The sequence below is a fragment of the Fonsecaea multimorphosa genome (assembly GCF_000836435.1).
Source record: "Fonsecaea multimorphosa CBS 102226 unplaced genomic scaffold supercont1.7, whole genome shotgun sequence".
NCBI classification, from domain to species: Eukaryota; Fungi; Ascomycota; class Eurotiomycetes; order Chaetothyriales; family Herpotrichiellaceae; genus Fonsecaea; species Fonsecaea multimorphosa.
In genome coordinates, this window is record NW_015971641.1 from 548529 (window position 1) to 575228 (window position 26700).

Consider the following 26700-nt stretch of genomic DNA (forward strand, 5'->3'; position numbering starts at 1 on the left):
CCTTTCCAAGTACCAGAGAAAGAAAAGTGGAAGGGAGGGCAAATTGAAACATCCGCTCGACGAATGACGGGTTGCTTTCTTGGTATTGCTTTACAGTACGGAGTATTGAATGTACGAAGGACCTGTCTTTCTTTCCTTTCTTCTTTCGTCCCAGCCCTAATGCTCAGTAAAGAAACTCATGATAAAAGGTCTACAGAAAATACTAAAACAGCCCTAATCCTTGATTTACACTCCACCTCTTCAGAATCAGAATCCAAAACTATCGAGCAAACTGTCCGCGCTCGGCTCCTGGAACATGGTCGGCGGGGGCTTCTTCTTCTGCTGCTGCTGCTCCTTCTTTTTCTCGGCCTTCTCCACATTCTCTTCGTCTTCTTCCTTTTCCAGATCGTAGAATGTCTTTCGACGCTGGAGTGGGCCGACGCTGGGCGGCGGTGGCGGAATTTCATCCACTGTCGTTGTCGCTATTATGGTGGTCTGCTGCTTGTCCGGGCTTTCGGGGACAAACTCCCAGTCCCTAACTAGGGACAGAGCAAGGACGTCGCATCCCATGTGAACATACTGCCTGACGCAGCGCATGACGAATCCCCATTCATCCTTTGCGCTTATGACCTCGCTGCGCCATTCGTTTCGCTTCACCAGTTGGGCACGAAGTTGGGTGTACAACAGTGTCAGAAGAGGGTCGTTGGCGGCATAGCTGAGGGATCCAACCATCTCTGTCTCCTCGTATCCGTCGAGCAGTGGTTTACCCACGATTTTATGGACGGGATGCACGAGGGCCTGAATCGCCATATCCTTGTGATCAAGGATCGCTGCATACGCCCAACTTGCCATCCACCGTCCTTGCTCACTTTCGACGGCCAAGGGTAGAATGGTCTGTTCCATCAGCCGTGATGAAGTAGAGGATTGTTTGTTGCTTTGACTCTCGTATACTCTTGCAATAGCAATGGCGAGCTGCAAATCTTGAAGCTGATGTATGCAGACATTGATCGCGTCCCAGGGACTGTCTCCTAGTAAGAAAAAAGCTGCTGCATAGTGAAAGCGCCGCTTGCTAAGCAACGCATATGCGTTCTTCAGCGCGCTGGCCTTCCATCGCGGGTCGTCGAAGTTGTTGGCCAACAGCTTCATGGTGTTTTCCTTCTCTCTCACCCCGATCGCCGTTCTCCAGAGCCCCATTAGGACGGACTTTTTGCGAAGGGCAAGGTAATACAGTGAACAATCCACCGGGTTGCGGTCTTCGTTCTTTGTAAACTCGGTTCGACCGACATTCTCCATTTGCTGCCGAAGGGCTTCCACATCGGAGAGCCAGCAGAATAGTCCCGATTTGCGCGCTGCTTCCCAACTGAGTTTACCACCGTACAGACGAGTGACCAAGTCAACAAGAACTTCTTGGGATGTGCTCATTGAGGCGAATGCAATTGCACTCCACGGAACGCCTTCGTCGCCACACGTGTATAGTGCCTGGAGGTAACGCTGGCCGTTCGCATCGACCGACTCCTCGTGTTTCTCAATCTCTGAGATCATTTCGACCTGTTTCAGTATTTTTGATTGTTCTTCATTTGTCAGCTGCCACAGTTTATACTGTCGCAAGTTGCCCTCTAGAGCATCTGCATAGTCTGAAAGTGGTGGATTCTCTGTGTCCCCATTCAGATCACCGTTCATGGTATAATATGGTTTGTCGACCGTCTGGCTCGAGGTCGCTGCACTTGTGATCCTGTCGGGCTGAATGTCAAGGAGGCTGGACAATTCATCCCCTTCGGTGAAGTACTTCAGATCCCGATGAAGGTGATATAAGACATCCTTGGTCGCCTTCAGCCCATCGATGCATGTGAGTAGGGCAAGAAATGTGGGATGGAAAACAGGGACCAATGTATTCAACATTGCCATCATGGCGAACGTTTCGTTCGTTCGCATCTTTCCTCGTACATCCCGAAGAGGCCTGGCATATTCATTGTGGTGACTGCTCGCATATCCCTTGAAGATGAAAAGCTGAATGCCGGCTCCCACGACGAGATCACCACTTCTCAGCCAGCATAGGTCTCCAATTGAGTGGGTGGTAAAGTCCCTTATTCTGATGTGCCGCAAATCGACCCATGCGGATTCCTGGTCTCGGTATCCGTATCGGACCTGGCCTAGAATGACAATATGGTAGTCAAAGCACACTGCGACCAAGGCCAAGCCTTGAGGTGAGACAGCCCACGCGAATGTATGGATGGTGTCGGTTCCATCGAGCTCGTGTTCATACTCCCACGAACCGGTTTTGGCGTCCCATATGCTGAGAATGGTACTGTCGTCATTGACAACCACAACCTTGCCGTATCCGCTCGCACTGATCGCTTGAGGCCGGCGAATATTAGTCTCGATTAAAGCGCCAGAGACGAGATGTGGCTTTGTAGAATCCGTCTCTTCCTGTGGCCTGACCATCTCCAGGGTGCCTTCTTTGGCAAGTGCTGCGGCAAAGCCTAAAGCGTTGATCTCGCGGGGATCAGCTGGTCGATTGTTGGTGCTCATATTGTCACAGACGGAAATCAAGGCGTTGTACCGGTTGTGTGCGTGCAGCTGGACATTCCCCAACGATCGTATCATTTCGCGATAACCATTTGTTGCACCGGGTTCGTTTGCCGGAAGGAGCAACTCCCAGGCTTCGACAGTCCCGTCCGCATAATATCCCACGACAACCCGGCTGGTAAGTTCTCGTTCGCTAGCGATTCGACTTTGCGTAATGCGCTCCGGCAAACGGTCCCCTTCAGATTCCCAGACTCCAAGTCTTTTGGCTTTTGCCTCGCGAATATCCCATAGTTCGAGACCATGGCTGCTTAGAATTGCTGCGTATCTCCCACGAGACAGGATGACCGCGTCTTTGATTTCGACATTGACATTGAACGAACTCCGTCGCAAGAGTGGAGCGCTGGATAGATTTCCTTCGTGCTGCCAGATGCTGATGTTGCCGTCGTGTGTACTGGACAAGACGACGTTGCCAACCACATTTCGCACAATTCGCAGGACTGGCGCACCGTGTCCCGCCAGTGTTGAGATCAATTCAGTCCTGTCTTGCCTCACGGCCGTGTCAAAGAGATGTGTGATCTGGCTATCATACCAATCAATATCACCAGCAAAGGAGTGGAGGAGGATGGACAACGATGATGGAGTAGTGCCACCGGCGAAGATGCAGAATTGCAGATAATCTTCCAACGGGTCGCTGAGCTGTGGAACTTGGATATTCATGCCGTCGACATGTGAGATGTGAAACACCGAAGGAGGCATTCGGTTCTTGTACCCAGCATTTTCCAATCCCCACACAGACATGTGTCCTAATCCATCGAGGACGACGCAGATCTCTGGAGTTCGATTGGCAATCTCAATGAGATGCTCAAGGGCATGGTCCGCCGTTTTGGGAGTTGAGCTCAGTACAGCTTTTTCTGTGGCCGTCGAAAAGTCACGGCTGTCAATGATGAAGGCATACCGTCTGGTGCTGATGGAATTGGCACTCAGCCTCCGTGGCTGGATGGAGGAGTTCATGTTGATATCACCGACCAGTTGAAGCATGGTCAGGGCATGGGGATCGAAAGTGGTCCAGGCGCGGACGTGATTGTCAGAGCAAAATGTGTAAAGAAGGTTGTCCAGGTTCTGTTCCTCGTGCCATGGTTTCCGCCAGTGCAAGTTTGTGACTGCAGCCGGATGCGGTAGGTACGAGACGTCGAATCTGGTTCCTTCAACTTCATACGAAAGCCGTCTCCATATCTTGACGAGTCGGTCATAGTGGCCCACTGAGGCGACGAAGCTACCGTCGGGAGCAAGGTATGCGAGCGCCGTGGGATATGCCAACGTCTGATTCCAGACGATGATCGGAGAACCAGACTCGGGTATGAACCACAGGACAAGCCTCGAACCTCCAAGCAAGAGCTCTTGAGAAGATCCCCAAGACAGAGATTCCACCTGCAGTTCCGTAGGATTCTTCAATTCGTGGACCTGAGTCCATCTCAGTACACCCTCGTCGCGACCGACGGGTCTGTAGATATAAACATGAGTTGCATCGCAGAGGGCGATTCGACCGGTGGACTCTTCGAGGGTTATCGCAGTCAGCGAATCAACGGTGTCGACGTAGATGGTCTGGAGAATAGATTGAGGGCCGCTGAGAATGACGGCGGCATTGCCGGATATATATGCCTGGGCATTTTGTCAAGACAGTGACTAATGATAGTAGAACCGGAGACAACTCACGACCAGACGCAGGCCATTCCAATGCGCGGTGCAAAGGGCCTGTCGCTTGGATTGAGGTCGCCCAGGCAGGATGGCTCGCATAGGACCAATGTTAGCAAGAAGGTGTTATTGTTTGTACCGCATGCTCAAGCACAGACTAATCTTGTCATCAGCTCACAAGGGTAATATATCAGCCAAAGAAGACGTGGTCACGCAATGGAGAGCGTGCAATATCGAGCATGGTGTGACGCGATAGAGGTTCCGCAGGACCAATTTCTCCGCGTCGAGGAGGGACTCCAAAGTTCAGCCTTGTTCAGCCTTGTTCAGCCTTGGGGTACACGATGCTGCAGTGAGTACGTCACACGAGGCTGCCTTCCGCTTTGGATAGTGCATTTCTCCAGTAGTTCATCCTCGAGTCACTGAGATTCATGTTTGTTTCTACACTCTCGCAATTGATGCACAAAGAAGAAGAAGAGCATTGGCGGCGATCTACACCAACATGTCTGCTCAAAAGACATTCATTCCGCTCGGTGAACTCAGTCCCAAGCATAAGTTCAACGGGGAAATATGCTAACCAACGTCCTCTATATACACAGAAAACAACCCAGAAGTCATGACCAAACTGGCCCATCGACTAGGGTTGTCTCCAGCACTCTCTTTCCACGATGCATACAGCTTGACTGACCCCGACTTGGTGTCCTTCTTACCTCGACCGGCGAGTGCTCTCTTGTTCACCTATCCAGAGACAGCAACCGCTCACGCCACTACAACAAAGCCAATGAGGCCGAAGCAGGCTATGACGGCTCAGGCCCGGGAGAGCCCGTCATGTTCTACCGCCAAATAATCCACCACGCCTGTGGCCTCATTGGTCTCCTCCATTGCACCACCAATGGGACGGCAGCCGACTTCATCCAGGAAGGGAGTGACCTCGACATATTGATCAAGGACACGACTCCTCTTAAACCCGCTGAGCGAGCTCAGTTCCTTCATGACTCGGAGATGCTCGAGATGGCTCACGCTGCAGCCGCTCAGTCCGGTGACAGCACAGCACCACCCTTGGGACAAGATCCCGGCCATGCTTTCATTGCATTCGTCAAGGGTAAGGACGGTCATTTGTGGGAGTTGGAAGGCAGAAGAAAAGGGCCAGTCGATCTTGGTCTGCTTGAGGAGGATGAGGACGTATTGAGTGACAAAGCGCTCAGCTTAGGACCCCTTCTGTTCCTCAAACGTGAAGAGGCGGCAGGTAGCGGCGATGTCAGGTTCAGCTGTACTGTACTTGCTCCAAGCCTTGATGATTGATGAAGGGGCAGATTTGGCACTTTCATTGCGCCAGCAGGAACTCTGGACTCTTCAGGTCGACCCAGCCTAGATTTGGCTCGCTCTGCTTCCACCCTAGACGTTCTTGCACAATCTTCGAGTATGTTTTGACCTCGTCGACGGAATATGACAGAAACGATACCTCTTCCTGCCGGTGCACGCCAGTGCATGAGAACATAGCATAAACTGTCCTGCTCTCTCTGGCACCGTCTTTTGCTGACCCCAGCGGCTTCTCATACGCTCCACCTCCATGATAAAGACTTCCCAGCATGATGAAGGCTTCTCCCACGTGCATCTCTGCGTCAACAACTCCACGAGTTCCGTCGGCGCCAAAGTCGGGCATCTCATCGCCCCATAGATGGCTGCCAGGGACGACTCTGGTCGCGCCGTTGGCCTTGACTGTGTCGCACGCTGGAACAAACAGTCCTAGCAGCAAGTCGCGGCCTTTTGCGTATTTGTCGGCATGACTATGGCGAGCATGGTGATTCTTGTCGTCGCGGTGAAGGCCTTGCGCAGGCGTTCCCGGCGGGATATCAAATGCAATCGATATTGAGAGAAGCGGGTGGCTAGTTGTCGTGACGGGCTTGTTCCCGTAGTAATGGGTTGTCTCAAGTGCCAGAAAATGTTCGCACAGAGCTTGGTAGAGGGGATCGGCAAAGAACTTCTCCCTCACTGTTGCGCTTTTTCCAATGAGTCTGGTCACCGTTCTTGTGTTGCCTTGAAGCGCTTGAAGCCAGTCAGTACATAGAAGAGCGGCAGTTTGACACAATGGAGGGAACTTGCCGCCCACTTTCACACCATCTGCTTGCTGAGCAAGCCACGGCCGTACCTCCCAGTCGGCTTTCTCCAGCGCAGCCTTGTCGGTAAAGTCCTTGACTATCACGCAGCCATCTGCTTCTAATGCTTCGACAAATAAAGACAACGGATCCGATCGTGACAGCTTTCTGATGGCATGACCGGAGATATGATCACCCTTGTGGTTGTCCCATGCCACTCGTCGCGCGTGCTGGAGGATTGATGCCATCAGCTGAGTTCTTGTTATTCCTCAAGACCGGTGCCGAACGAGAAGATGAGAAGCGACGACTATAGCTAGCAACAGTGACTGGAGTGTCGAGCATGATGGCCGAGATATAGAGGAATGCCTGGCACTCTCGCCAAATCGTTTCTCCTGAAACTTACCACGGTAAGATCTCCCATGATGTAGGACCAGACTCTGTGGCGTCAGATGCTCTTAGCAGATAGGATCAGAGTAAGCTAACCCACTCTTTAGAAAGCAAAGGCCTCTCGCAATGAATGATTTTCCGCAACAATAAAGGTCATCGAGCGACCAAAAGTCCAGAAAGGCCGGGGACTTTGCAGGGGCTGACGACGACTCTTATCGGAAGTAACCATGGTGGTAACCTCCGTTTGCCTTGGCAATGCAGAGCGCGAGCGGAATAGGTCATATTTGACCAAGCCAACGGCATAATCTCCTGAGTTTAATGATCAACGTGGGCATAAACGCGTGCATCCATTTGTAACGCTGGTCATAGCATTCGCCTTGGTGCCTTGGCTTCTCTCGCCGCTCGGATATCTCGGCTGATGCATCTGCTTGGTCGGGTTATTGGGGAAATGGAAACAAAGAGCCGTGCTGATCTCCGTCGCTGGCCGAACAATCAAATATAGGCCAATGAGCCAAATCCAGCACAAGATTCTTGCTTGTACCTAGGCGGGGAAGAGAAGGTATCAGAGTTGTGGTGGCATTTGCGCCTCTCGTCCGCTCTGAAGGTGTTCGCTGTATGACATTGGCTTTCCACACGTCGTTGAGATCTAGACACCAGCTGTGCTCCTCAACCCAGCCGTTCGGGCTATAAGTGGCTTCAACGATGTAGGGAACCGAGCTCATCCCAAGCTAGGCGTGCCAAGGGATCAAGATGCCAGACCGAAGAGCTTGCCAGCCACAGGATCCCATTCGGAACCCCATCGGCGTTGGCTCTCCCTTATAGCTCCTTCCTTTAATCTTGCAAGCTGTTGTGAATTGGGATCAAACAATTCACGAAGGATATCTACCAATTCTTCCGCGCTGCCGAAGCCTTTGCCGTTGACGTTTTCTGTCACTAGCTCCGGCCATGCAGCAAAGCTGCTCCAGCCCGTCACGGGAAGACCAGCACCGAACATGTCAACCACCTTCATGGGCAGGTCTACTCCGCTACTGCTGGTATGTAGGGACACGCCGAGATCTGCAGAACCCAAGAGAAGAGCGTAATCCTCGAAGCTAAGCCAGTCGGTATAGATGCTCACCATTTCGAGAGCCTGTTCTGACCGGAGGTCTCGAATCTTGTCGAGATAGAATTGTTTTTGAGGACCTTTTCCAGTGATCACAACGACAAGTTCTGGAAGGTGTGGATGCGTCGAGGTGGCACTGGCAGAGTAGCTACAGAGAGCATCCAGGAGAAGACCAAAATCCTCGTCAGCTGTCCAAGAGGTCGAAGAGACGAGCAGTCTGACTTTTGAGTCGACAATTGCGTTGAATTGGTTTCGAATGAGGGGGTAACGCTGCAAGAAGGCCAGCCGCTTTGAAGCCGTTAGAGGCTGGTACAACTCTGCTGGCCGGTCATGCAAAGTCAAGATAGGAGCAGTGATCTTGTAATCCGATTTCAACACACGAGCCATGGCATCTGTTACGGTAAAGTTTGTCGTCGCTGCCTTCGCCAGACTGATTTCATACAACTTGGATATTCGGACCAGAGGATGATCTGCGCCCAGCTTCAGAGCCAGGATGGAATACCCAAAATTATGCCAGTCGACAATAAGCCGGGTTCGTCGAAAGAAACACACTATAGCAACGACCAGTAAAGTGGGAATTGAGGGAGGGTTCTGCCAACGATTCATGAGCATAGTCCAGGTACAAGGAAGCTGATAGATATACTTGGACAAGCATCCATTTGGGAGCAGCAGTAGCGTAGCTCAAAATGTTCCAAAGCGTCCATGTCTGTAGTAGGACTTTCAACGGTCCAGATACAAGGAACAGGAGCTTGTTGCTGGTTTGAAGCCATCGAGGAGCAGGTGTCAATGGAACAAGCGTGACACTGGGATGGGCGACCAGCTCGGGCAACGGATCAGTCTCTGCGCCACAGAAGATTAGACGGATTCCAGAAGTGGCTATCCCGAACAATTTTATTTCTCACCTCTGTAGCCAACAAGCTGGACACGGCCACCATGAGTCGCGATGCTCAAAGCGTGATATTGCATGCGAGGACTGCGGCCCAGGTCGCCCAACACCACGACTTGGACGGAACATTGTGCTTCAGCAGCATGCCCCGGAGAGGGTAACAGCAATAATACGACGGTGACAAAGGTGGAGATAGCCACCAATACTGTCAGTAGCATCCTCCTGGGAGGTATTGCTGCTTCTTGTGATGCTTTCGTCCTGCAGAGAAGCACCAGAAGTGAAAGGAGGAATGACGTCGACCAGTCAGATTGTCCAGATTGTCCAGGCTGGTCAGATACCTAGGTAGGTAGATCCAAGTGGTTTAGACTCGAGGGTGGGAAGAGGCTTGAACAACTTGGATAACGAGGCGGAAAAAGGGGGCCAGTGAACAGCCAATCATGGGCACAAGAGAAGTTGCACGCCGAGATGCGACATGCAAAGGTGCATCGGACGGGATGCTCCCTCTCCACCCTCGCAGGTTCCCATCCCTACCTACGGAGTTTGTTACCCCTTGAAATATGCTGCTGCTACTACCGTTATTGCTACTGCTGCCCACTGACATCGTTGGCCAGGGGCAGCAGACTAGACACGAAATGTATACCCAGCTATCCCTGTGATCTCCTTCCCCAGACTACTACCGACTACTTCACTCTCTCCCCCCCGCCTGCGCTTATCGAGAAGTCGGATATCAGCTTAGTCGGGTCAACAACCCTTTTCTGTCTTTCAAGCCAGCAATATCACCGGGACCTTCTCTCTTTCGAGTCCTCCGCTGCGGTGGCTACGACGAGGGTGGATGTTGAGCCAACACCAAAGTGTCCCCCCAACCATCTGGACCATCTGAAAGGACCATGAGCGCCACCTTCACCCTACCCATTGCTACTGCCGACAACTGCAAGCATGGGCATCCTCATGGTCCTTCCCACTCCCACTCCCACTCCCACTCCCACTCTCCTCTACATTCGAACCCGAGCTTAAATGCACGCTCCCATCAACGAAGCCGAACAGGAAGCCGCCTCACGGCTCCCTTCCCCTTGACACGAATTCCCTCGGATTCTATCCTTGAGCAAAATGAGGCTGCCATGAGCGTGAACCGTTTACCTCCTGTGAACACCCATTTTCACGAGCATCGACATGTCAGCCCTGCCCCGTCCCATGACCCCTCGGATACGCAGTTTCTGCCAAAGAGGAGGGATACAGAGAAGACCACATACGTATCCCCTGCTGTAGCCCGGCGGCCAACATTCAAAAGGAATTTCTCCAAACCCACCCAGTTCTTACTCCACTCGACAGAGCGCTCTTCATTACTCCATGGGATACTTGAAGATGACGAGTCCCGGCGCATATTTTATTTCATGATATTGAACCTCTGCTTTATGTTGGTCCAGTCGACATATGGCATTCTTACGGGTTCTCTGGGCTTGATCAGTGACAGCATACATATGTTCTTCGACTGCGTGGCCTTGCTGGTCGGGGTGTGCGCGGCGGTCATGAGCAAATGGCCTCCCAGTCTCAAATTTCCATACGGCTATGGAAAGATTGACACTCTGGCAGGGTTAGGCAATGGCATTTTCTTAATGCTTATTAGCATTGAGATTGTCTACGAAGCAATTGAGCGTCTGTTCTCAGGTGCCGATGTCAGTCGAACTGCCGAGCTGCTTGTGGTCAGCACCATTGGTTTGTTTGTGAACCTAGTCGGCATTTTTGCTTTCCACGGCGCCCACGATCACGGGCACGGGCATGATCATGGAGGTCACAGCCACGGCCATGCTCATCATGGCCACAATCATAATCATGACCATGACCATGAGGACAAACACGGTCACAGCCACCACGAAATAATTGGAGCCCCGATGACCGCTTCGGCCTCACCCATGAAAAACAAACAGGGAGTGGCAAGCGACCACCACCATGGCGGGGAAAATATGCAAGGCATATACCTTCACATCATGGCCGACGCGCTTGGCTCTCTGGCAGTCGTGGCATCTACCCTTCTTGTCCGCTGGACCGGTTGGAGTGGGTTTGATCCGCTCGCATCATGTATTATCGCCGTTCTCATCTTTGCGTCAACCATCCCTCTTGTCACCTCAACGACCAAAATCCTCTTGTTATCACTCAACTCCGACATTGAATACAATCTTCGAGACATCCTCAGTGGTGTGGCGGAAATCCGCGGCGTGGTAGGCTACACGGTGCCCAAGTTCTGGCTCGAGGATATCAAGAAAGAATCCGGACATCACCACCATCATGGCCATTCCCATACACACGATAGCCATTCACATGGGCATTCTCACTCTCATAAAGGCAGTGATGGCAAAAGGTGTGACGGCGAGAATTCCGACCCTACGGTATTGGGTGTGATCCATATCATCGCCTCACAGACTGCAGATCTAGACGACGTCAGGGAGCGGGTCTCGATGTATTTACGACAGAGAAAAATGGATATCGTGGTCCAGGTAGAGAGAGACGGGGAGCAACGTTGTTGGTGCGGCGGGGGACAGAAGAGCCCTCAAGCGTGAGCCTTGGAGCCTCATGTAAGGTTTGACGTGTTTAATGATAATACTTCACGAAAACAAATTGGCAGGACCACGAACAAGCTTCTTACCAACCTAACTAGCTGTGCTCTTCTGACGATGATTATGTAGAGTGAGTGAGCGGGAAACGACACAAGCAGTAGCTACCTAGAGACACAGGCCGCCCGGACATGACATGGCCCGTCAGGGTGGTTTGCTCTGACCATGCAAGAATCTAAAATTACATAGAGGATCTATCGAGATATCCAGACGTGTATGAAGCCCCGATGAATGACCAGCTTAGTACTTACAAATTGATTCCCCTTTTTTAGGGGGGTCGCCATTCGTTGAGTGTCAGTGTTCGATCTATTGGGGGGTCTAGTTGCGTGTGTATCTATTTGTATGTCTTGCATGCATGGATGGCTGGGTGGATGTATCGACCCCATCAACCTTACCCATCTATCTACCTACCCAATTCCTGTGACTTAAGTAGGCGGGTAGCTGTGTTTCCTCTGACTTCTGTCTTCATTTCACCTTCTCTCAGTTGGATCGTAGCGGCGATGGTGGAGGACCGGTGAATCTGCCAACGGAGATGACTCCGACTGGATTCACACGCTGACCTTCTCCGGATCATCGCCCTGCTGCTCCACCGCCTTCTCCTCCTCGTTGATCTGGCGGACCAACATCTCCTCGCGACGAAGGACGTCGTCGTCAATGTCAAACCAGCCAATCTCCCTGAGGATCGGGCCCGTCATGTGCATGTACTTGAGGTGACCCGAGACGCGGTCGGAGAGGTCGAAGCTCTCTACCCCACTCACGCCCTCGATGTCCTGAAGGCCTGCGATGGAGATCTGCGCGCTGCTGGTGCGGTACAGAAACGCCAGAATGTAGTCCTGGCGCGAGTAGACGTTGACGAGGCGTCCCGCGACGACAGAGCGCATGGCGCGCCACTGCGCTTCGTCGCTGGGCACGGGGGCGCCCATGAGCACGACGTTGTCGACGAGGCCGAAGGCGCCGCGCTTTGCGAGCGTCAGCAGGCACGAGTAGACGACCCGCGCGCCGAGCGACTGGCCGATCAGCGAGACGGGCCGCTCGCCCTGGACGCGGTTGATGAGCGCGTCGGCCAGCACCTCGCCGGCCTTGACGGCGCGCATCTTGGCGATCCCAAAGGGGGAGTCGACCAGCTTGATGGCCTTGCGGATGGCCAAGGGTGCCATGAGCGCCGACCACACCGCGGCGAAGATGGTGCGCTTGATGAGTTCCCGCCGGATCTGCGACCACGCCTGGCTGACCACAAAGTCCTTGAGCGCGGACCCGAGGTTGAGGAGGGCTTGCAGTTCCCACCGCAATGCAAACGGCTCGCCGGCCTCGCCCAGCACTCGCCACGGGAGGGTGACTTGTTCTTCCTCGGTCAACCACCCGGATACCCCGACCGTGATCCGTAGTCGTCGTCGTTGCTTTTGGGTTTCCTCCGGGTCATCCTCCTTGCCGTTGATGGGCAGGAATGCAAAATCGTCAATCTCTTTCGAGTACTTTTCCATGGCCTGACTCGTCATCCTCGCCCCGTACGCACCAAATAACCCCCCGACGAGCACCGAACTGCCAGCCAGTGCACCCAAATACCCTGCTGCGGCAGTGGCTCCAAGGCCTAACCCGCCCATCAGTGTGCCCACCCCGGCCGCCAGCAGAGGAGCAGCAAGACCGCCAGTGATGCCAATCAATGCGGCGCCGGCCACGCCGGCCACGCCGATCTTCCACTTCCTCGCCGTAGACGATGCCTGTTGGGCCTTCTGGGTGGATTCGCTAGCGTCCATTTTCGCTGCGGCGGTGAGAAGGCCATATGCTGTGTCTTTCTCCATCTTGGAAACTTCTGCGACACTGACACCGAAGGAAACCGCGAGCCGCACCAGGAGGACACGAGAATGGGCGCGGTAGGCTTCGAGGCTAAGCAGGAGGAGGAGGATTGCCTTGATGATTGTGGAGCGTTCGCCTTGACTTAGATCTGCCAGCGGCGTCTGTACGGACGGAAATACTTTCGAGAGTTTGTCGTCCACTTCCTGTTCACGCTCGGTCGGTCGGTACTGCTGCTTTGCGGCCTCGGTGGCAAGTTTGCGGGTCTGTTCGTGGTTCTTGTCCTGCACGGCTTCGTCGCGTGAATTGACGACCTCGCCGACGCGGAGGATGACACTCTCGGCCCAGGCATCGAAAAATGCCAGAGCCGCACTCATTAGGGCCTTGGATTCAGGGGTGGGCGTAGTCAGTAGCGTATCCGCCTCCGGTTCGACTTGAGGCTCATCATCATCGGCTTGAGTTTGTGGACCTTCGAGCCTTGTCTCATTGGACTTTTCATCTACCCCCTTACTCTGCTGTTCCGATAAGCTCAGTTTCGAGACCTCAACGGCTGCCCTGTCTGCCTCAGCTTCACCTGTGGCGTCCCCTTTCGGTTTGGGTCTCGGCCTCTCATCGAAACCCCTCACAAGACTCCTCCTCATCTCCTCGATAGTCTGGGAGATGAGGAGCGTCAAATCCGCCCGCTCTTCGCGGGTGAGGAGAGTGCCCAGAGACTGGTCATCTTCAGCTTTCCGTTGCTGGTCGCCGCTTTGGGCACGGCCAACACCACCCGGACGCTGCTGGGGAATGGCGGCATTGACTCTGTTTTTGAGGGAAGAGAGTGAAGGCATTGTCCCTCGCTTGCTCTTTCATAGAGTGCCTCGTATAATTAGAGTCGCTTCAATGCACCTTTTGAAAATGGTAAAGCTTCGTTAGGTTTCCTACAACCATCATCACGCTCTATGGTCATGGAGGACTTGGAATTTAATGGTAAGCTGACAGTATGTGACGTATGCCAAGCATTTTGCAGCCTCGTCAACGCACAGGTGGATTGTTACGAGGCTCTACATGTGAAGATCATTAAGTCCACACCCAACAAGGCTGTGCAAGTCGTCTCGACTCTCTGACCGAGGACGTGAGGAGACAGCTCTGTATGTGATACCACTGAATATCGAAACCTTACCTAGGTACCAACAGACCTCGATGGCATTTGGGCGGATGACCAAATCCTGCGCGAGCTGAGCTTGCGCCCTCCTTCAGACCCAAGCCCCGCAAGGTCCGTGAGCTTTGGCGCCCCAAAAAAAACCGGACAGGGAGGTCTGGGTTCGGTCCGGCACTATACCTCGTACCTCAAGAGGATTATCGCAGTACTAGAACTTCTGCGAAGAATGGGCCAAATGAATATCGAGGCCGCAATGGCGGCCAGCGTGGCATTGTGCCTCTTGCGGAGTTCTGATGGGTTTATTGAGGCAGTAACGTTGGGTTGGGATGCAGGACTGGTCGGGTTGACACGACATCGGAGAGATGGTACCGGGACAGAACACAGATCTAATCCCGTTCGGATTAGGAGTTGGGGATGATTCTGTAATCTTCCTGCAGAAAGCGTAAAGGATTCTCAAAAACATGATCTCTGTGTGTCCGATTCCAATCGGCTGTTAAGAATTAGACGACCAGAGGGTGTGCGGATAGTATAGTAGGAGAGCAGAAAGGGCGGATGATAGAAACGTCTGTAAAGCGGTCTATACCAGCACGCCGAAGACATCCGCTCTCAGTGAAGGTGGATACGAAAGCGGTTATTTGATGATGTCAACGAGGCCTGACAATGCAGTCTGGGGTGGTGTCGATATGGCGGGTGAACCGACGAGGGTCATCCCCAGAGATTCATCGCTTACAGATTGAATTTGCTGTTCCCGATTCAGAGGGGTTTTTCTCGGTTGGTGGATGGATGGATATTTTTGGGACATTGACGATGGGAGGCGAATTGCTTGTTCGCCCAGTCACCAGACTATAGGTATACACTGGGGAAAAGATTCTCGAAGTTCCCTGGATCGACACGGGCTTGGTATGCCGGACGCCTCGTGCAACGAAGTTGATCATTGTATCCCCGAAATTGGGAATGGCAGGGTGGGATTGATGGGACGTCGAGAAAAGGGCCGCAGTACTTGGTACCACTACTTGCTCTGCGAAGATCCAGAAAAAAGTGATGTGCGTTCTAGCCAACACAGGCCAAGTGACCCAGAACTTACCTACTTTAGGTGGTGCCGTGGCCTCGTATTCCGATGCGAAGGATATTTAGCGTAAGCGAGGGAGGAGGAGCCCAGTGGGAGCCCAGTGGGAGCACAGTACGAGTGTCTGGTGTGATCGGGGCGTATTCGTACACGGAGCTGCAAACCTCAGATGAGGCAGTGCACATCGGACCATCTCCACTTTCTGTCTATCAGTCTGCCTCGGGCTACTGCTTGGGCTACTGCTTGGGCTACTGCTATGGCTACCGGTACGCACAAGTCACGATACTCGTGCAGTAATTACCTAGCTGCCGCCAGGGCCCTGCATGCCACTCCTCAACGTGCGGCATATTCACTGCTCTTCCCCTCTAACGTTCAATGCCGCCTATCCGAAGCTACCCCGGTACACTCTCCCGGCATCTTTGCGTCAAGCACCCTCGTCTGAACGCGCAATCATCACCACACCACTTTTTGTATTGGGTAGACGATAGCGAATCTGCATGATGACTTTTCGGTGCCTCTGATGCCCCTCAACTTGTAGAATTCCCAAAGTGTGGACTCGGCACTCCGCACGAAAGATGCTCTCTGTTTCTTTTTGTCCGTCACAAACACTGCCAGGTGCGAGTAAGCCTTGCCTTGGCAACATTGAATCCTTCGGGGCTTCGCTGGAATTGGTCTGACGGTTGGCCGCAACACCTTGAGCGTTCAGTCGCGGAGGGGTTATCGGAGCTCGCAGAGATCGGTTAGCACGAGGCGGATACTCGTAGCTTTGCAGAAGGATGGTCAGTGGCCAGTGGCCTGAAAGCAGCATCTTCGCGCCCCGTGACTGAGGGACGACCCTTGGAACAGGATTCGATGAGCGAAAAGGGGAGGCACCCAGGAGGTTCCATGCTGGGTGCCATGCTTCCAGAAATAGCGTGCTTCAGGATGAGTTTTAGGCTAGTGAGAGTGTGGGCGCAGGAAGCTCTCAGTGCGTAGGTAGCGTGCGAGAGGGGAAGCCGTTATCCACAAAACCCAGACCCCTAAGCTTCTGCGCGCCAATCATGCAGCCCAATTCCCCAGTCTTACGCCTCGCTCTCCTCTCAGTCTCGCCCTCCTCCTGCGAATCACCCTCTCAGTGTCCTCATTACAACACTATATCAATCCCCCATGTCATGACGATTAGACATTACAAGTCGCCTTCCTGTCTACCTGCCACTTGACCACCTCATATTTAGTCGTGCGCTGTCGCAACACCTCCCGCGCAAAACATCAGACCCAATCTTCTATCCCTCACCACACGCCACATTCCCCTGCACCACCCTCTGTGAGTGCATCTTCACGAGATCCGGTCATCGCCCGTCGTGTCGTCGTCCACGCGTCCCTTAGTCTCGGAATCCGAACCTTCGACAATGGATTCTCCTCGTGAGTCTGGCGTCGACACTGGCAAGACTGCCGCCCCTCCCATCGGTTTCCGTCCTCAGAACGGCGGTGTCATCAAGGTGCAGCCACCGCGACGCGAGGACTTGCAACCCTCTTATGCGCAGACCCTACAAGAAACCCAAGAAGATGATAATGGCTGGTATGGTTCCATGAGTATGTGTCCCGCGCTCTGATCTTAAGAAGTTCGGAGCACCCTGCTAACAACCCTGCGCAGTCAACACTCTTGGACAGTGTGTCGGTTGCATGGGCGCCATTCCCTGCTGCATCATCTGCCCTAACCCCTACAAGCCCGTCTCTCAAGGAAACGTGGGTTTGGTCACTAAATTCGGACGTTTCTCGCGCGCCGTCGATCCTGGTCTGGTTAAAGTCAACCCGCTTTCCGAGCGCCTCATTCAGGTCGATGTCAAGATTCAAATTGTCGAGGTGCCTCGTCAAGTGTGTATGACAAAGGACAATGTAAGAAAACGTACCCCTGCCCCTATAACAAGCCTTTCTAATATACCTAGGTTACTCTGAATCTGACGTCGGTCATCTACTACCACATTACATCTCCCCACAAGGCGGCTTTTGGTATCTCCAACATCCGTCAGGCCTTGGTGGAACGTACCCAGACCACGCTCCGTCACGTGGTGGGTGCTCGCGTCCTTCAGGATGTTATTGAGCGTCGCGAAGAGATTGCTCAGTCCATTGGAGAGATCATCGAGGAGGTCGCCGCCGGCTGGGGTGTCCAGGTCGAGTCCATGCTCATCAAGGACATCATCTTCAGCAACGACCTTCAAGACTCGCTATCGATGGCGGCCCAGTCCAAGAGAATCGGTGAATCCAAGGTCATTGCTGCACGTGCCGAAGTGGAATCGGCCAAACTCATGAGACAAGCGGCCGATATCTTGAGCTCAGCGCCTGCCATGCAAATCAGATACCTCGAAGCCATGCAAGCCATGGCCAAGACCGCCAACAGCAAGGTTATCTTCTTGCCCGCCACCAATCAGACCATGCCCACTGATATGAACGCCATGCTGCGAAACGAAACCACTGGTGAAGGTAGTGGGTACAATTCCAAGTCAAACACAGGCAATGCTTTCAACCTGGACAACAACGACGGCTTCCAACAGGCCATGAACGCCAGAGTTATCGAGAACATCTAAAAGAATGTTGCCAGGCTTTCTGATCCTGGTTCCCCAATACCCGAACGCAATGCGCGCTCTGAAGGCCAGACTGACAGGGAAGAGTGAGGAGGGTGAGAGCCGAAATGAATGTTCTTGGGACGTGGTAGGCCTGGCTTGGATTTGCAATGTGAAAATTCGGCGTTTCATTCTTCTTTTCCTGTTTTGAGATACCCCTTCATGAGTATCAACGCTCGCTTTTAAGTTGTGTATCATTATTTCCTTGTGCTCGAACGAGGCATTGCCTCGCTGAAAGTTCAGTTGGGGCGAAAGTGCGAGTTCGAGCCTGATAAGCTGCTACTACAGCAAGTGTAATGACCTATATGAAAATGCATGTTGTTCTCTCGATCTTTTCCTTCTTTTTCCCCCTTGTGCAGCGAATTGCTAATGTTGATGATTGAAGTCGCGTGTTCGCACTGAGCCCATAGAGACCGCCGATCCGATTGGTGAGAAAATGTTCAGAAGTGACTCGCTGACAGTCTGGCGTCTTGTCGTCAATATTGACTAAAGTCCGATTATGCCAATGCGGCCGCATTCGGCCGAATTTTCTCCCTCTGCCTGGACCTATTTTCCTGTTCTCCTTTTCGACGCCAAACATTGTCTTGTTTGTTTCGGCCGCATCGCAAATTATGCTTTGCTGTTCGGTCAAAGACATGCAGATTCTGGATTCCTAGCGGGGGTGGCCGTGGCTGACTAAGTCTGCGTGCAGAATCCTCCGAGATTCAGTCATGCCATCAGGTGGTGCCGGCCAGAAAATCGTGGATGGCAGAGTTGTCACCATGGAGATAGGATTATCTCCCGGCTAGAAGAATTGCACATATATGTCTGCCTAGGTTGAAACACTATTTAAGACAGCAGACACTCTGCCTCACCTCTCCAACCATTCAATACTCCTCCAACGGATCATCAGACACCTACAAAAAGCACCTTCGCACCCAGCTTTGACGGTCACCTTCTTCAGTCAAGAAGATAGCCAGATCCCTACCACTTGTCCAAGCGAGCCCGCCGAGATGAAGACCTTTAGTTGGGGGACCACCGGCGACGAGGTTGTCAATGAGTTTGCCGATAGAGTCGAGGGCAAGACAAGTTAGTCCTTCCTGTCGAGAATATTGGGCAATGCCTGAGGGAATTCATGGACACTGATGTTGTGTTTAGTCGTTGTGACAGGCGCCAGCGAGAAAGGCTTGGGGGGAGAGACTGCGGTTGCACTTGCACATGGCAAACCTGCGCACTTGATCCTCCTGGCGCGCTCTCAATCCCGAGTGGAGTCGATCATTTCGCGCATCAAAGAAATCAACCCGGCCATCAAGGTCGACTTCGTCCCCGTGTCGCTCGACGACTTCGATTCCGTACGGGCTGCCGCAGCCACCATCAACGGCAAGATCTCGAAGCTCGACATTCTCATCAACAACGCGGGGATCATGGCGATCGAGAACTACACGACCAACAAGAACGGGATCGAAATCCAGTTTGCTACCAATCATCTGGGTCATTTCCTGTTCACAAAACTCCTGTTCCCCAAGATCCTTGCCGCGGGCCGTGGAGCGAGAATTGTCAACTTGACGAGTCTCGGCCACAAAATCGGCCCCGTTCGCTTCGACGACTATAACTTCTCCGACGGCAAAGAATACGACCCTTGGTCCGGCTACGGCCAGTCCAAGACGGCCAATATTCTCTTCTCGCTCTATCTTGCCAATAAGCTTCGTGACCGCGGAATTCAGAGCTACGGTGTCCACCCGGGCGGCATATACGAGACACAGTTGGGGGTCCATATTACGGATATTCCCAAGGCACTCGGGGGCATTGAAGCCGTCGCCCAGAAGAACACTGGGAGACACTTCCCTCTCGCGGAGGACAAACCAAAGAGCATGGCGCAAGGTATCTCCACGACTCTGGTGGCGGCGTTGGATCCGAGAATTGAACCACAGAGTGGCATGTACATGGCAGATTGCCAGCCTCAGAAGACGTATGAGTACGCAGAGAGTATGGAAGGCGCGGAGAAATTGTGGAAACTGAGTGAAGAGTTGGTGGGAGAGAAGTTTGCGATCTGAAGAGCCAACTCTCTATGTACATAGTTGGCTAAAGTCCATGGTATAAGAGGCAGTGAATATGCAAGTTGAAAATCCACCGTCTAAGAATGCCCGGAGTGTAATCTTTATCTGTGGTTGCAGAGCCTCGCCCCCCTTGTACCGGTACGCGTTGAAGGCGGACGGCCTCATATTGAACGCCACATACCAGACCCCCCGTGCCACAATATGGGGTGCTTCTGTCGAACTTTCCATAAACGGTCAGGTGGGGTCAGAGTCAGAGACTCAGAGTGCCTTGACTCCTTGAGTGCCACTGCCGAAGTTCATGGGGATTTTCCGATGTGGGTGAGTCCCGCGGGGCTGTTGCTGCATCGAAGCTACTCGTAAACAAACTGCCATCGGCCCCAAAAGCTCTTCAATCTTGAGCATTCCATTTGCCAATCACAGTCAGCCGAACCTCTCTTTGCAATTGCCGCCCAAACGAACCCCTAGTGGCGGTCTCATTGGACGAAATACAAAGGCCAGGGGCATGATATCACACGAGGTTCTCGATCGTGGAGAAGCCGCTGTCGGCAGAGCAATGCCAACCAAAAGCCCAGTTGCGCGCGGGGGTAGTGTTCGTGTAGATATAGTGACGATGGGTTCATTCCTGACGTCTTCTCCTTGCCGTCGTCTCTTCTCCTCCTGCCTCTCTTGAAGTGTTACGTCTGGGCCACACAGTGTCGAGTGTCTGTGATCTTCATCTGGAAGACCGTCTGTGAAGATGAAGGTTGAGCACAACCCGTCTTCGCCAGCGGGCCATTCGCTTGTCGCCCAAGCTCTGGCCTTTCTGAAGGGCAATTTACTTCTTTTAGCAGTCGTTTCACTCGTCATCCGATGCCTCTATAAGCGTTATGCCTCTCCTCTGCGAGACGTGCCTGGCCCGTGGCTAGCTTCGTGCTCGAGGCTTTGGAAAGGTATCGCTACTCATTCTTACCTGTTCTCTTATCGGTCGAAGCTGACTTTTCGGTGTGAACAGTGTGGAGTACGTACAATGGGCACACCGAGTTGGACCACATAGCATTGCACAAGAAATACGGTAAGCGGCCGAACCTGAAAACGCACGCAAAGGCCCAAAATCTCACCCACCTGCAGGACCTGTGGTCCGAACCGCCCCCAACGAGGTATCTTTCGGCACTTGCAATGCCGCCAAAGACATTTTTGCTGTGGGCAAGGGCTTCCATAAGACGATGTTTTACAGCGTCTTTCCGCCAAAGGTAAGTCCCAATGACGCCGGCATCCCTGTGTGACCGGAATCCAGAAAGTAACCCTGACGCGTTTACTAGCATGCCCCGGATATCTTCACCGAGGTTCGCGAATGGAAGCATGCGCAAATGAAACGCTATGCCGTCACACCTTACAGCCTTGCGCAGATGCAGAAGCGATCAGAGCCGATCGAGGGCATGATCAAGCTCTTGATGGAGCATCTGGAGAATTATGCCACAGCAAACAAGCGGGTTTGCAACCTGGGTAATCTGTTGCATTACTTCGCTTTTGATGTATGGTTATTGTCCCCAGCCCTTCTCTCACGCGGTGGCTAAGATCTTTCCAAGGTGCTTGGAGAAGTTGCCTTTTCGCGGCAATTCGGTTTCTTGGAACAAGAAGTCGACATCGAAGGTTCAATCAAGAATATCGACGACGTACAATGGTACGACGGAATCGTGGGCCACATTGCGGAATACGATATACTCCTCCGAAACAACCCGGTCCGACCCTATCTAGGCTTGCAAATGAAGCCCACCACAATGACGAAAATCGCCGTCGCCGAGCTTGAGAAGCGGAAACAGAAGGACGGGACCTACGATTCGGCAGGTATCGACCTATTGGCCGAATTGCTAAGAGCGCATGAGGCGAACCCGGAGAAGTTTTCGGTAAATGATGTGTTTAGTATTGCTCATGGCGCCGTGTAAGTGATGATGCTACAGGGCGGCTATTCTGCTTAGGAGTATGCTCATGCATGATTACAGGTTTGCGGGATCCGACTCCACGGCTTCGACGATGCAATCATTTTTCTACCTGGTCCTCAACGCTCCCAAGGTCTACGCGAACCTCTGCCAGGAGATTGACCAGGCCCAGAAGGCCGGTAAACTGTCCGAAATCGTTACCTACGCCGAAGCACAGGCTCTGCCCTACTTCCAGGCGTGCTTGAAGGAGGCTATGCGGGTCCGACCAGCAGTTGGTCTCGGAATCTACCGAAAAACTCCTCCAGAAGGTGTTGAAATCGACGGCAAGTTTTACCCAGGCGGGATCGAAGTTGCTGTCAATGGATGGGTGTTACACCGAGATGCCTCGATATTTGGGGATGATTGCAATGAGTTCAGACCAGAGAGATGGTTTGAGCGTGACGCCAAATTGATGGGCTCGCATCTGTATCAGGTATGTTCAAGACCTTTCTCTCCTCGCCTTCTCTGTTAAGAGGCTTTTTGAGGTGAGACAAACCCGCAGACGCTTACTGTGACTCTTTTTGCAACAGTTCGGAGGCGGCAGCCATCTCTGCATTGGCCGTAATCTTGCTCTATTTGAGATGAACAAGACCCTCATCCAGATCTTGAGGGAGTACGACGTCACTCTTGTGCATCCCGGACGACCGTTGGCGTATCACTCGACCTTTTTCGTGGTTCAGGAGGGGCTTGAGGTGTATTTGCGCAAGAGGAGTGAGAAAGTACAATAGTTCGGCCTCATTATTCGTGATAGTGCAGCAAATCTAAGGGGAGCTCCAGGATCAAGTGGTTTTCAATGGTTCAAAATATGTTACCCAGCCACATCAAGGCACATTGACATTCTGAAAGGTGTCGAACAAGAACTGGGATGAACTCAGACCGAACAGATATCTCAGTTTTTTCGTTGTGCATCTCAACCTTTGTTAGGACGGAACGGTAATCCGTCTTCTGCACGTTTGAATGTGACTGCATGACACCACGGGTCCGTATGTTACAGACGGTGAAAAGGTGCCTCAAATGGCTATATAGTGGAGTTATTTAAACCATAGTGCTGCTTCCTGTCACAAGGAGGCGAGAAGGCAAGGAGGCTAGGAGAAAACGCGTTCAGCCTCGTATGAAACGCGCCACCTGCCTATATTGGGAATGATAGACCCCCGCCGGCCTCGTCTAGCAACCTCGTCGCGCCTTTCCCCCACTTACTGTTCACTTATTCAGGCATTCTCTACGATTTCTCCTTTCTCACTGCAGACTCACTCGGCTTGTCAGACCGTCTCAACCCGCGCAGGACCGATGAGGCCCTTCGCCGTCTCTGACCATGTCGCACTCAAACACGACTTCAGCCTGTATGGCCACATTCAGCGCAGTCACACTGAATCAAATGCGCCTTTCGGAACCGACGACTTGATTATAGCCCATGTCGAAGTCCCATCCGAAGTCATCAACGAATTTATCGCCACTAGCTATCCCCCAGAAGGATATTTCTACGTCGAATTTGCTAATCCTGCAGCTGGCTGCTCTATTGTCAGTGAGAATGACATTGTCCTCGTCAGTCGAGCCTTTCGGTTGGGCGACAACGTCAAGCAAGATGGAAGCTCCATGACTGGCACAGTGATCGATTTGTCAGAGACTTACATCCTTGAACCTGTCTTCCCGAAAGACTCCTCAAAGCCTCCGACCTGTTCGGAAACCTGTCCGTCAACCCTGCCCGAGCGCTTCGCACACCCAAACCCACACACCCTCCTCTACGATGTCCCTGCGAGAGAGGTCAAAAGAGTACAGGATGTCATGCCAGAGGACTGCATAATATATAATAACTGGGTCGGAGTGGTGGAAGACGTGGAATACGACGCCGTGATTAGGCTTGCAGACTCGTCCATCGTGGTCATCTATACCTCCCTTGGCCTGCATATCCCCATTCCTGACTGCCAGAAGTCTGTCATTGCATTTCCTGAATCCAACGGGTTCTGGCACCCTGATATTCTGGGGTCCACTCAAGGTTGGCCAAGCACTATCCCGGTTTTAAAGGCCCAGCGCGGCGACTTTGTCATCGTGGATCGTCATTCTCTACGGTCAGGAAGATGGTTATCTGGCTCATTTAGTCCGAAGACTCCTTCTGAAGGAATCGTCCTTGATTGCCGAGCTCATGATATCATGGTCGATTGGATTTCTACCAGCCTTCGCCGGGGAGATCCGCCTGACGCAGCAACAGCGCCCAGATCGGAGATATCTATCTACGAGGACATCCAGACTTTCCGTGATTTTCCGGATTTGCGTCTGAAGAAGGAGGTCATGATCTACGACACCGGTAGGATGCCTAGTCGACCTATTGAGCAACGCTCAGTCGGTATTGAAGCTGGTTCTGCCTATAATCAGCCGGCCTATCACGAAGCCCACAACAGCCGAGAGAGCTATTCAGGGCAGGAACTGGAAATTGGCATGCGGGTCAAGTTCCGAGACCCTTCTGCAGCTGCGATAAAATACCAAGGAGTCGAGGGGACTTCACATGGCCAGCTTCTACATGTAACCAACCATGCATCTCGCGACTGGAATGTGAACGAGTACAAGGTTGTTCACATGCGACAGGTCACAGCTGTCATGTGGCAAGACGGCAGTGTCACTACGGTGGACTCAACATCGTTGACGAACTTTGCTCTCTTCGAAACTGAAATCCTTCCCACAGAAATTGTGTTGAAAAGAGAAGGCATGCGGCAAAGACCGGTCAACCTGAAGGGAAAGGCGAATGGCGCCGCAAAAGACTTTGACGAAATGACGTTCTTTGAGCGACCTCATGATCTATTGCCGGCCGGTGTAGGTGTGGTCCAGTCAGTTGATCCCACCGAGAAAGTTGCTCGTGTGCGGTGGTACAAAGAACCCAAAATTGAACTGCGGGCACCAGACCAAACTCTCGCACCGGGCTCACGGTTTGGCGCCATGGGAGATAAGGTCGAGGACGTGTCTCTTTTCGAAATCATGTGCTTCCCTTCCTTGTTGAGGCAACCGAGTCAGATGTGTGTGTTGACAGCTCCAGGCCAGCTCAAAGTCTCGCATGATGAGCTCCCCGGACCATCGCTGCAGGACCCCGGCAGGATAGCCTCAATTGTTGCGATGACTGCAGATCCAAGCATGAATGAAGGTTTTCGGTCGCAAGGTTCCCAGGCTTCTCCTTTGTCAACGGCAACTACCACAAGAGATCAAGGAAAAACCGCAAGACAATTTGACTGGATTGGCCAAATAGTCTCGTTGGGACTCGATGGCTCCATCACTGCCCGTTTGGGAGCAGCAGAACCTTGCCGGGACGTAGTGATTGATGCCGACGGGGTCATTGCTGTCCTCGACAACCACCAGCATCCGGTCGCCGACCCCTCAACTGTCAGCTTTATGGACCTTGACACCTGGAGTGAAAGTGGCTCCGCCTATTCGATGGGAACCCCATGGCCTGTAGAGGAGACGGTGGAGTACGAAGGCGGGGAGCGTCTGGACAATGACAGCGGCGATGAGAATTGGGTGTCGGATGAGGACCCGGCATTCGAAGATGCCGAAGAAGAACTGCCTGACAAAGGCACAGATCTGGAGAGGTTCAATGCTGGAGACCAACAAGGCGATTCAGCACAATCACGGCGGTCACTGTTTCAGCTGAAGAAAGTGCTCGGATCTGAATCACCAGCGCAATTTCTTGTGCTTGACCGGGAGCCCCCTTCTGATCAGTTCGGGCTTCATAATGCCCCGACAGCTCCCGGACTTAAACGTATCCTCAAAGAACACCAGATATTGGCGACGTCACTTCCCGAGGGTGAGATCTATGTTCGCACCTACGAGAGTCGAATCGACCTCCTGCGGTGCCTCATCATTGGACCGAGAGATACGCCTTATGAGAATGCTCCCTTTTTGATCGACCTGTGCTTGCCTGCGAAATATCCTGAGGAACCTCCTTTAGCCCACTTTCACAGTTGGACCAGTGGGCTTGGTCGCATCAACCCCAACCTTTACGAAGAAGGCAAGATCTGTTTGAGCTTGTTAGGAACCTGGTCTGGGAAGCAGGAAAGCGAGAGATGGAGCAACAAAGCGACGTTGCTTCAAGTGCTCGTTTCATTGCAAGGGTTGGTATTTGTCAAGCGGCCGTTCTACAACGAGGCAGGATTTGAAGGATACGAGCATGACAATGCATACAAAACGGAATCAGACTCTTACAGTGAAAGGGCTTTTGTCATGTCCAGAGGCTTTGTGAAGAGCGCTCTGCTCCGGCCTCCGGGAGGGTTGGAGGACATACTCGCTTGGTTATATCTGCCGCACGACATCTCGGACCCGCCTAAAAGTCTGCTCGTCACCATTATTGAGCGAGGAAGTCTATTGTTGCAAAGATCTGAGGAGGCTCGATCCAAGCAAGACGACTCATACGTCGACTCGGCAGGTGCAAAGGACGACGAGACCAAAGTGTTCTTGAAGCCGATGAGTCGCGGCGCTAGTGTTATGCTGAGGAGATTGATTGGTGAATTGCAGACACAGCTCGACCGATCTTTGGCAGAGAAGATGAATTAACGGTGTGACGACCAAAAAAAGGATGATTCGATGATACCCGGAAAACAATGAGCAAGGCGTGCAGGACGACCAGATTTAACAGTGGATCTGAGTTCTGGGATAGACTCTGGACAGGCCTAGTCAGCTTGCTGAAGATCTGCGAGACGGGATAGGCAGGTCTATTTCTAAGGATGGAGACCCTAGCTAGTTTTTTTAACGATGATTTCGGATTCGTGCATGAGCGACAGAGGGTCAGAATGGACTTAATCGGTGGCTATTGAAGCGAGTTTCAGGTGGCAAGGCGTAATATTGAACGAGCTTCCGT

At 52.7% G+C, this 26700-nt stretch overlaps 10 protein-coding genes across 10 annotated transcripts; 6 read left to right on the forward strand and 4 right to left on the reverse strand.

Annotated features, from left to right (window-relative positions):
• Positions 1-246: 246 nt before the first annotated feature.
• Z520_04422 (uncharacterized protein) lies at positions 247-4299 on the reverse strand (the record flags this gene model as incomplete). The annotated part of the gene is made up of 2 exons (XM_016774929.1): positions 247-4164; positions 4219-4299. The coding sequence occupies 2 exons, from the start codon at positions 4297-4299 to the stop codon at positions 247-249; spliced, it is 3999 nt and encodes a 1332-aa protein (XP_016633909.1).
• A 511-nt stretch (positions 4300-4810) lies between these two features.
• On the forward strand, positions 4811-5496 carry Z520_04423 (uncharacterized protein; the record flags this gene model as incomplete). Its single annotated transcript, XM_016774930.1, has 2 exons — positions 4811-4893; positions 4941-5496. 2 exons carry the CDS (start codon positions 4811-4813, stop codon positions 5494-5496), a joined length of 639 nt encoding a protein of 212 aa, XP_016633910.1.
• Positions 5497-5518: 22 nt separating this feature from the next.
• Z520_04424 (uncharacterized protein) lies at positions 5519-6538 on the reverse strand (the record flags this gene model as incomplete). Its single annotated transcript, XM_016774931.1, has 1 exon — positions 5519-6538. One exon carries the CDS (start codon positions 6536-6538, stop codon positions 5519-5521), a length of 1020 nt encoding a protein of 339 aa, XP_016633911.1.
• An 884-nt stretch (positions 6539-7422) lies between these two features.
• Z520_04425 (uncharacterized protein) lies at positions 7423-8883 on the reverse strand (the record flags this gene model as incomplete). Its single annotated transcript, XM_016774932.1, has 3 exons — positions 7423-8370; positions 8423-8619; positions 8682-8883. 3 exons carry the CDS (start codon positions 8881-8883, stop codon positions 7423-7425), a joined length of 1347 nt encoding a protein of 448 aa, XP_016633912.1.
• A 900-nt stretch (positions 8884-9783) lies between these two features.
• Positions 9784-11220, forward strand: Z520_04426 (uncharacterized protein; the record flags this gene model as incomplete). Its single annotated transcript, XM_016774933.1, has 1 exon — positions 9784-11220. One exon carries the CDS (start codon positions 9784-9786, stop codon positions 11218-11220), a length of 1437 nt encoding a protein of 478 aa, XP_016633913.1.
• Positions 11221-11822: 602 nt separating this feature from the next.
• Positions 11823-13895, reverse strand: Z520_04427 (uncharacterized protein; the record flags this gene model as incomplete). Its single annotated transcript, XM_016774934.1, has 1 exon — positions 11823-13895. The coding sequence occupies one exon, from the start codon at positions 13893-13895 to the stop codon at positions 11823-11825; it is 2073 nt and encodes a 690-aa protein (XP_016633914.1).
• A 2765-nt stretch (positions 13896-16660) lies between these two features.
• Z520_04428 (uncharacterized protein) lies at positions 16661-17836 on the forward strand (the record flags this gene model as incomplete). Its single annotated transcript, XM_016774935.1, has 3 exons — positions 16661-16844; positions 16906-17147; positions 17198-17836. 3 exons carry the CDS (start codon positions 16661-16663, stop codon positions 17834-17836), a joined length of 1065 nt encoding a protein of 354 aa, XP_016633915.1.
• Positions 17837-18864: 1028 nt separating this feature from the next.
• On the forward strand, positions 18865-19905 carry Z520_04429 (uncharacterized protein; the record flags this gene model as incomplete). The annotated part of the gene is made up of 2 exons (XM_016774936.1): positions 18865-18940; positions 19010-19905. 2 exons carry the CDS (start codon positions 18865-18867, stop codon positions 19903-19905), a joined length of 972 nt encoding a protein of 323 aa, XP_016633916.1.
• A 739-nt stretch (positions 19906-20644) lies between these two features.
• Z520_04430 (uncharacterized protein) lies at positions 20645-22591 on the forward strand (the record flags this gene model as incomplete). The annotated part of the gene is made up of 7 exons (XM_016774937.1): positions 20645-20837; positions 20900-20959; positions 21016-21137; positions 21207-21419; positions 21474-21826; positions 21888-22296; positions 22394-22591. The coding sequence occupies 7 exons, from the start codon at positions 20645-20647 to the stop codon at positions 22589-22591; spliced, it is 1548 nt and encodes a 515-aa protein (XP_016633917.1).
• Positions 22592-23150: 559 nt separating this feature from the next.
• On the forward strand, positions 23151-26396 carry Z520_04431 (uncharacterized protein; the record flags this gene model as incomplete). Its single annotated transcript, XM_016774938.1, has 1 exon — positions 23151-26396. The coding sequence occupies one exon, from the start codon at positions 23151-23153 to the stop codon at positions 26394-26396; it is 3246 nt and encodes a 1081-aa protein (XP_016633918.1).
• Positions 26397-26700: the final 304 nt, after the last annotated feature.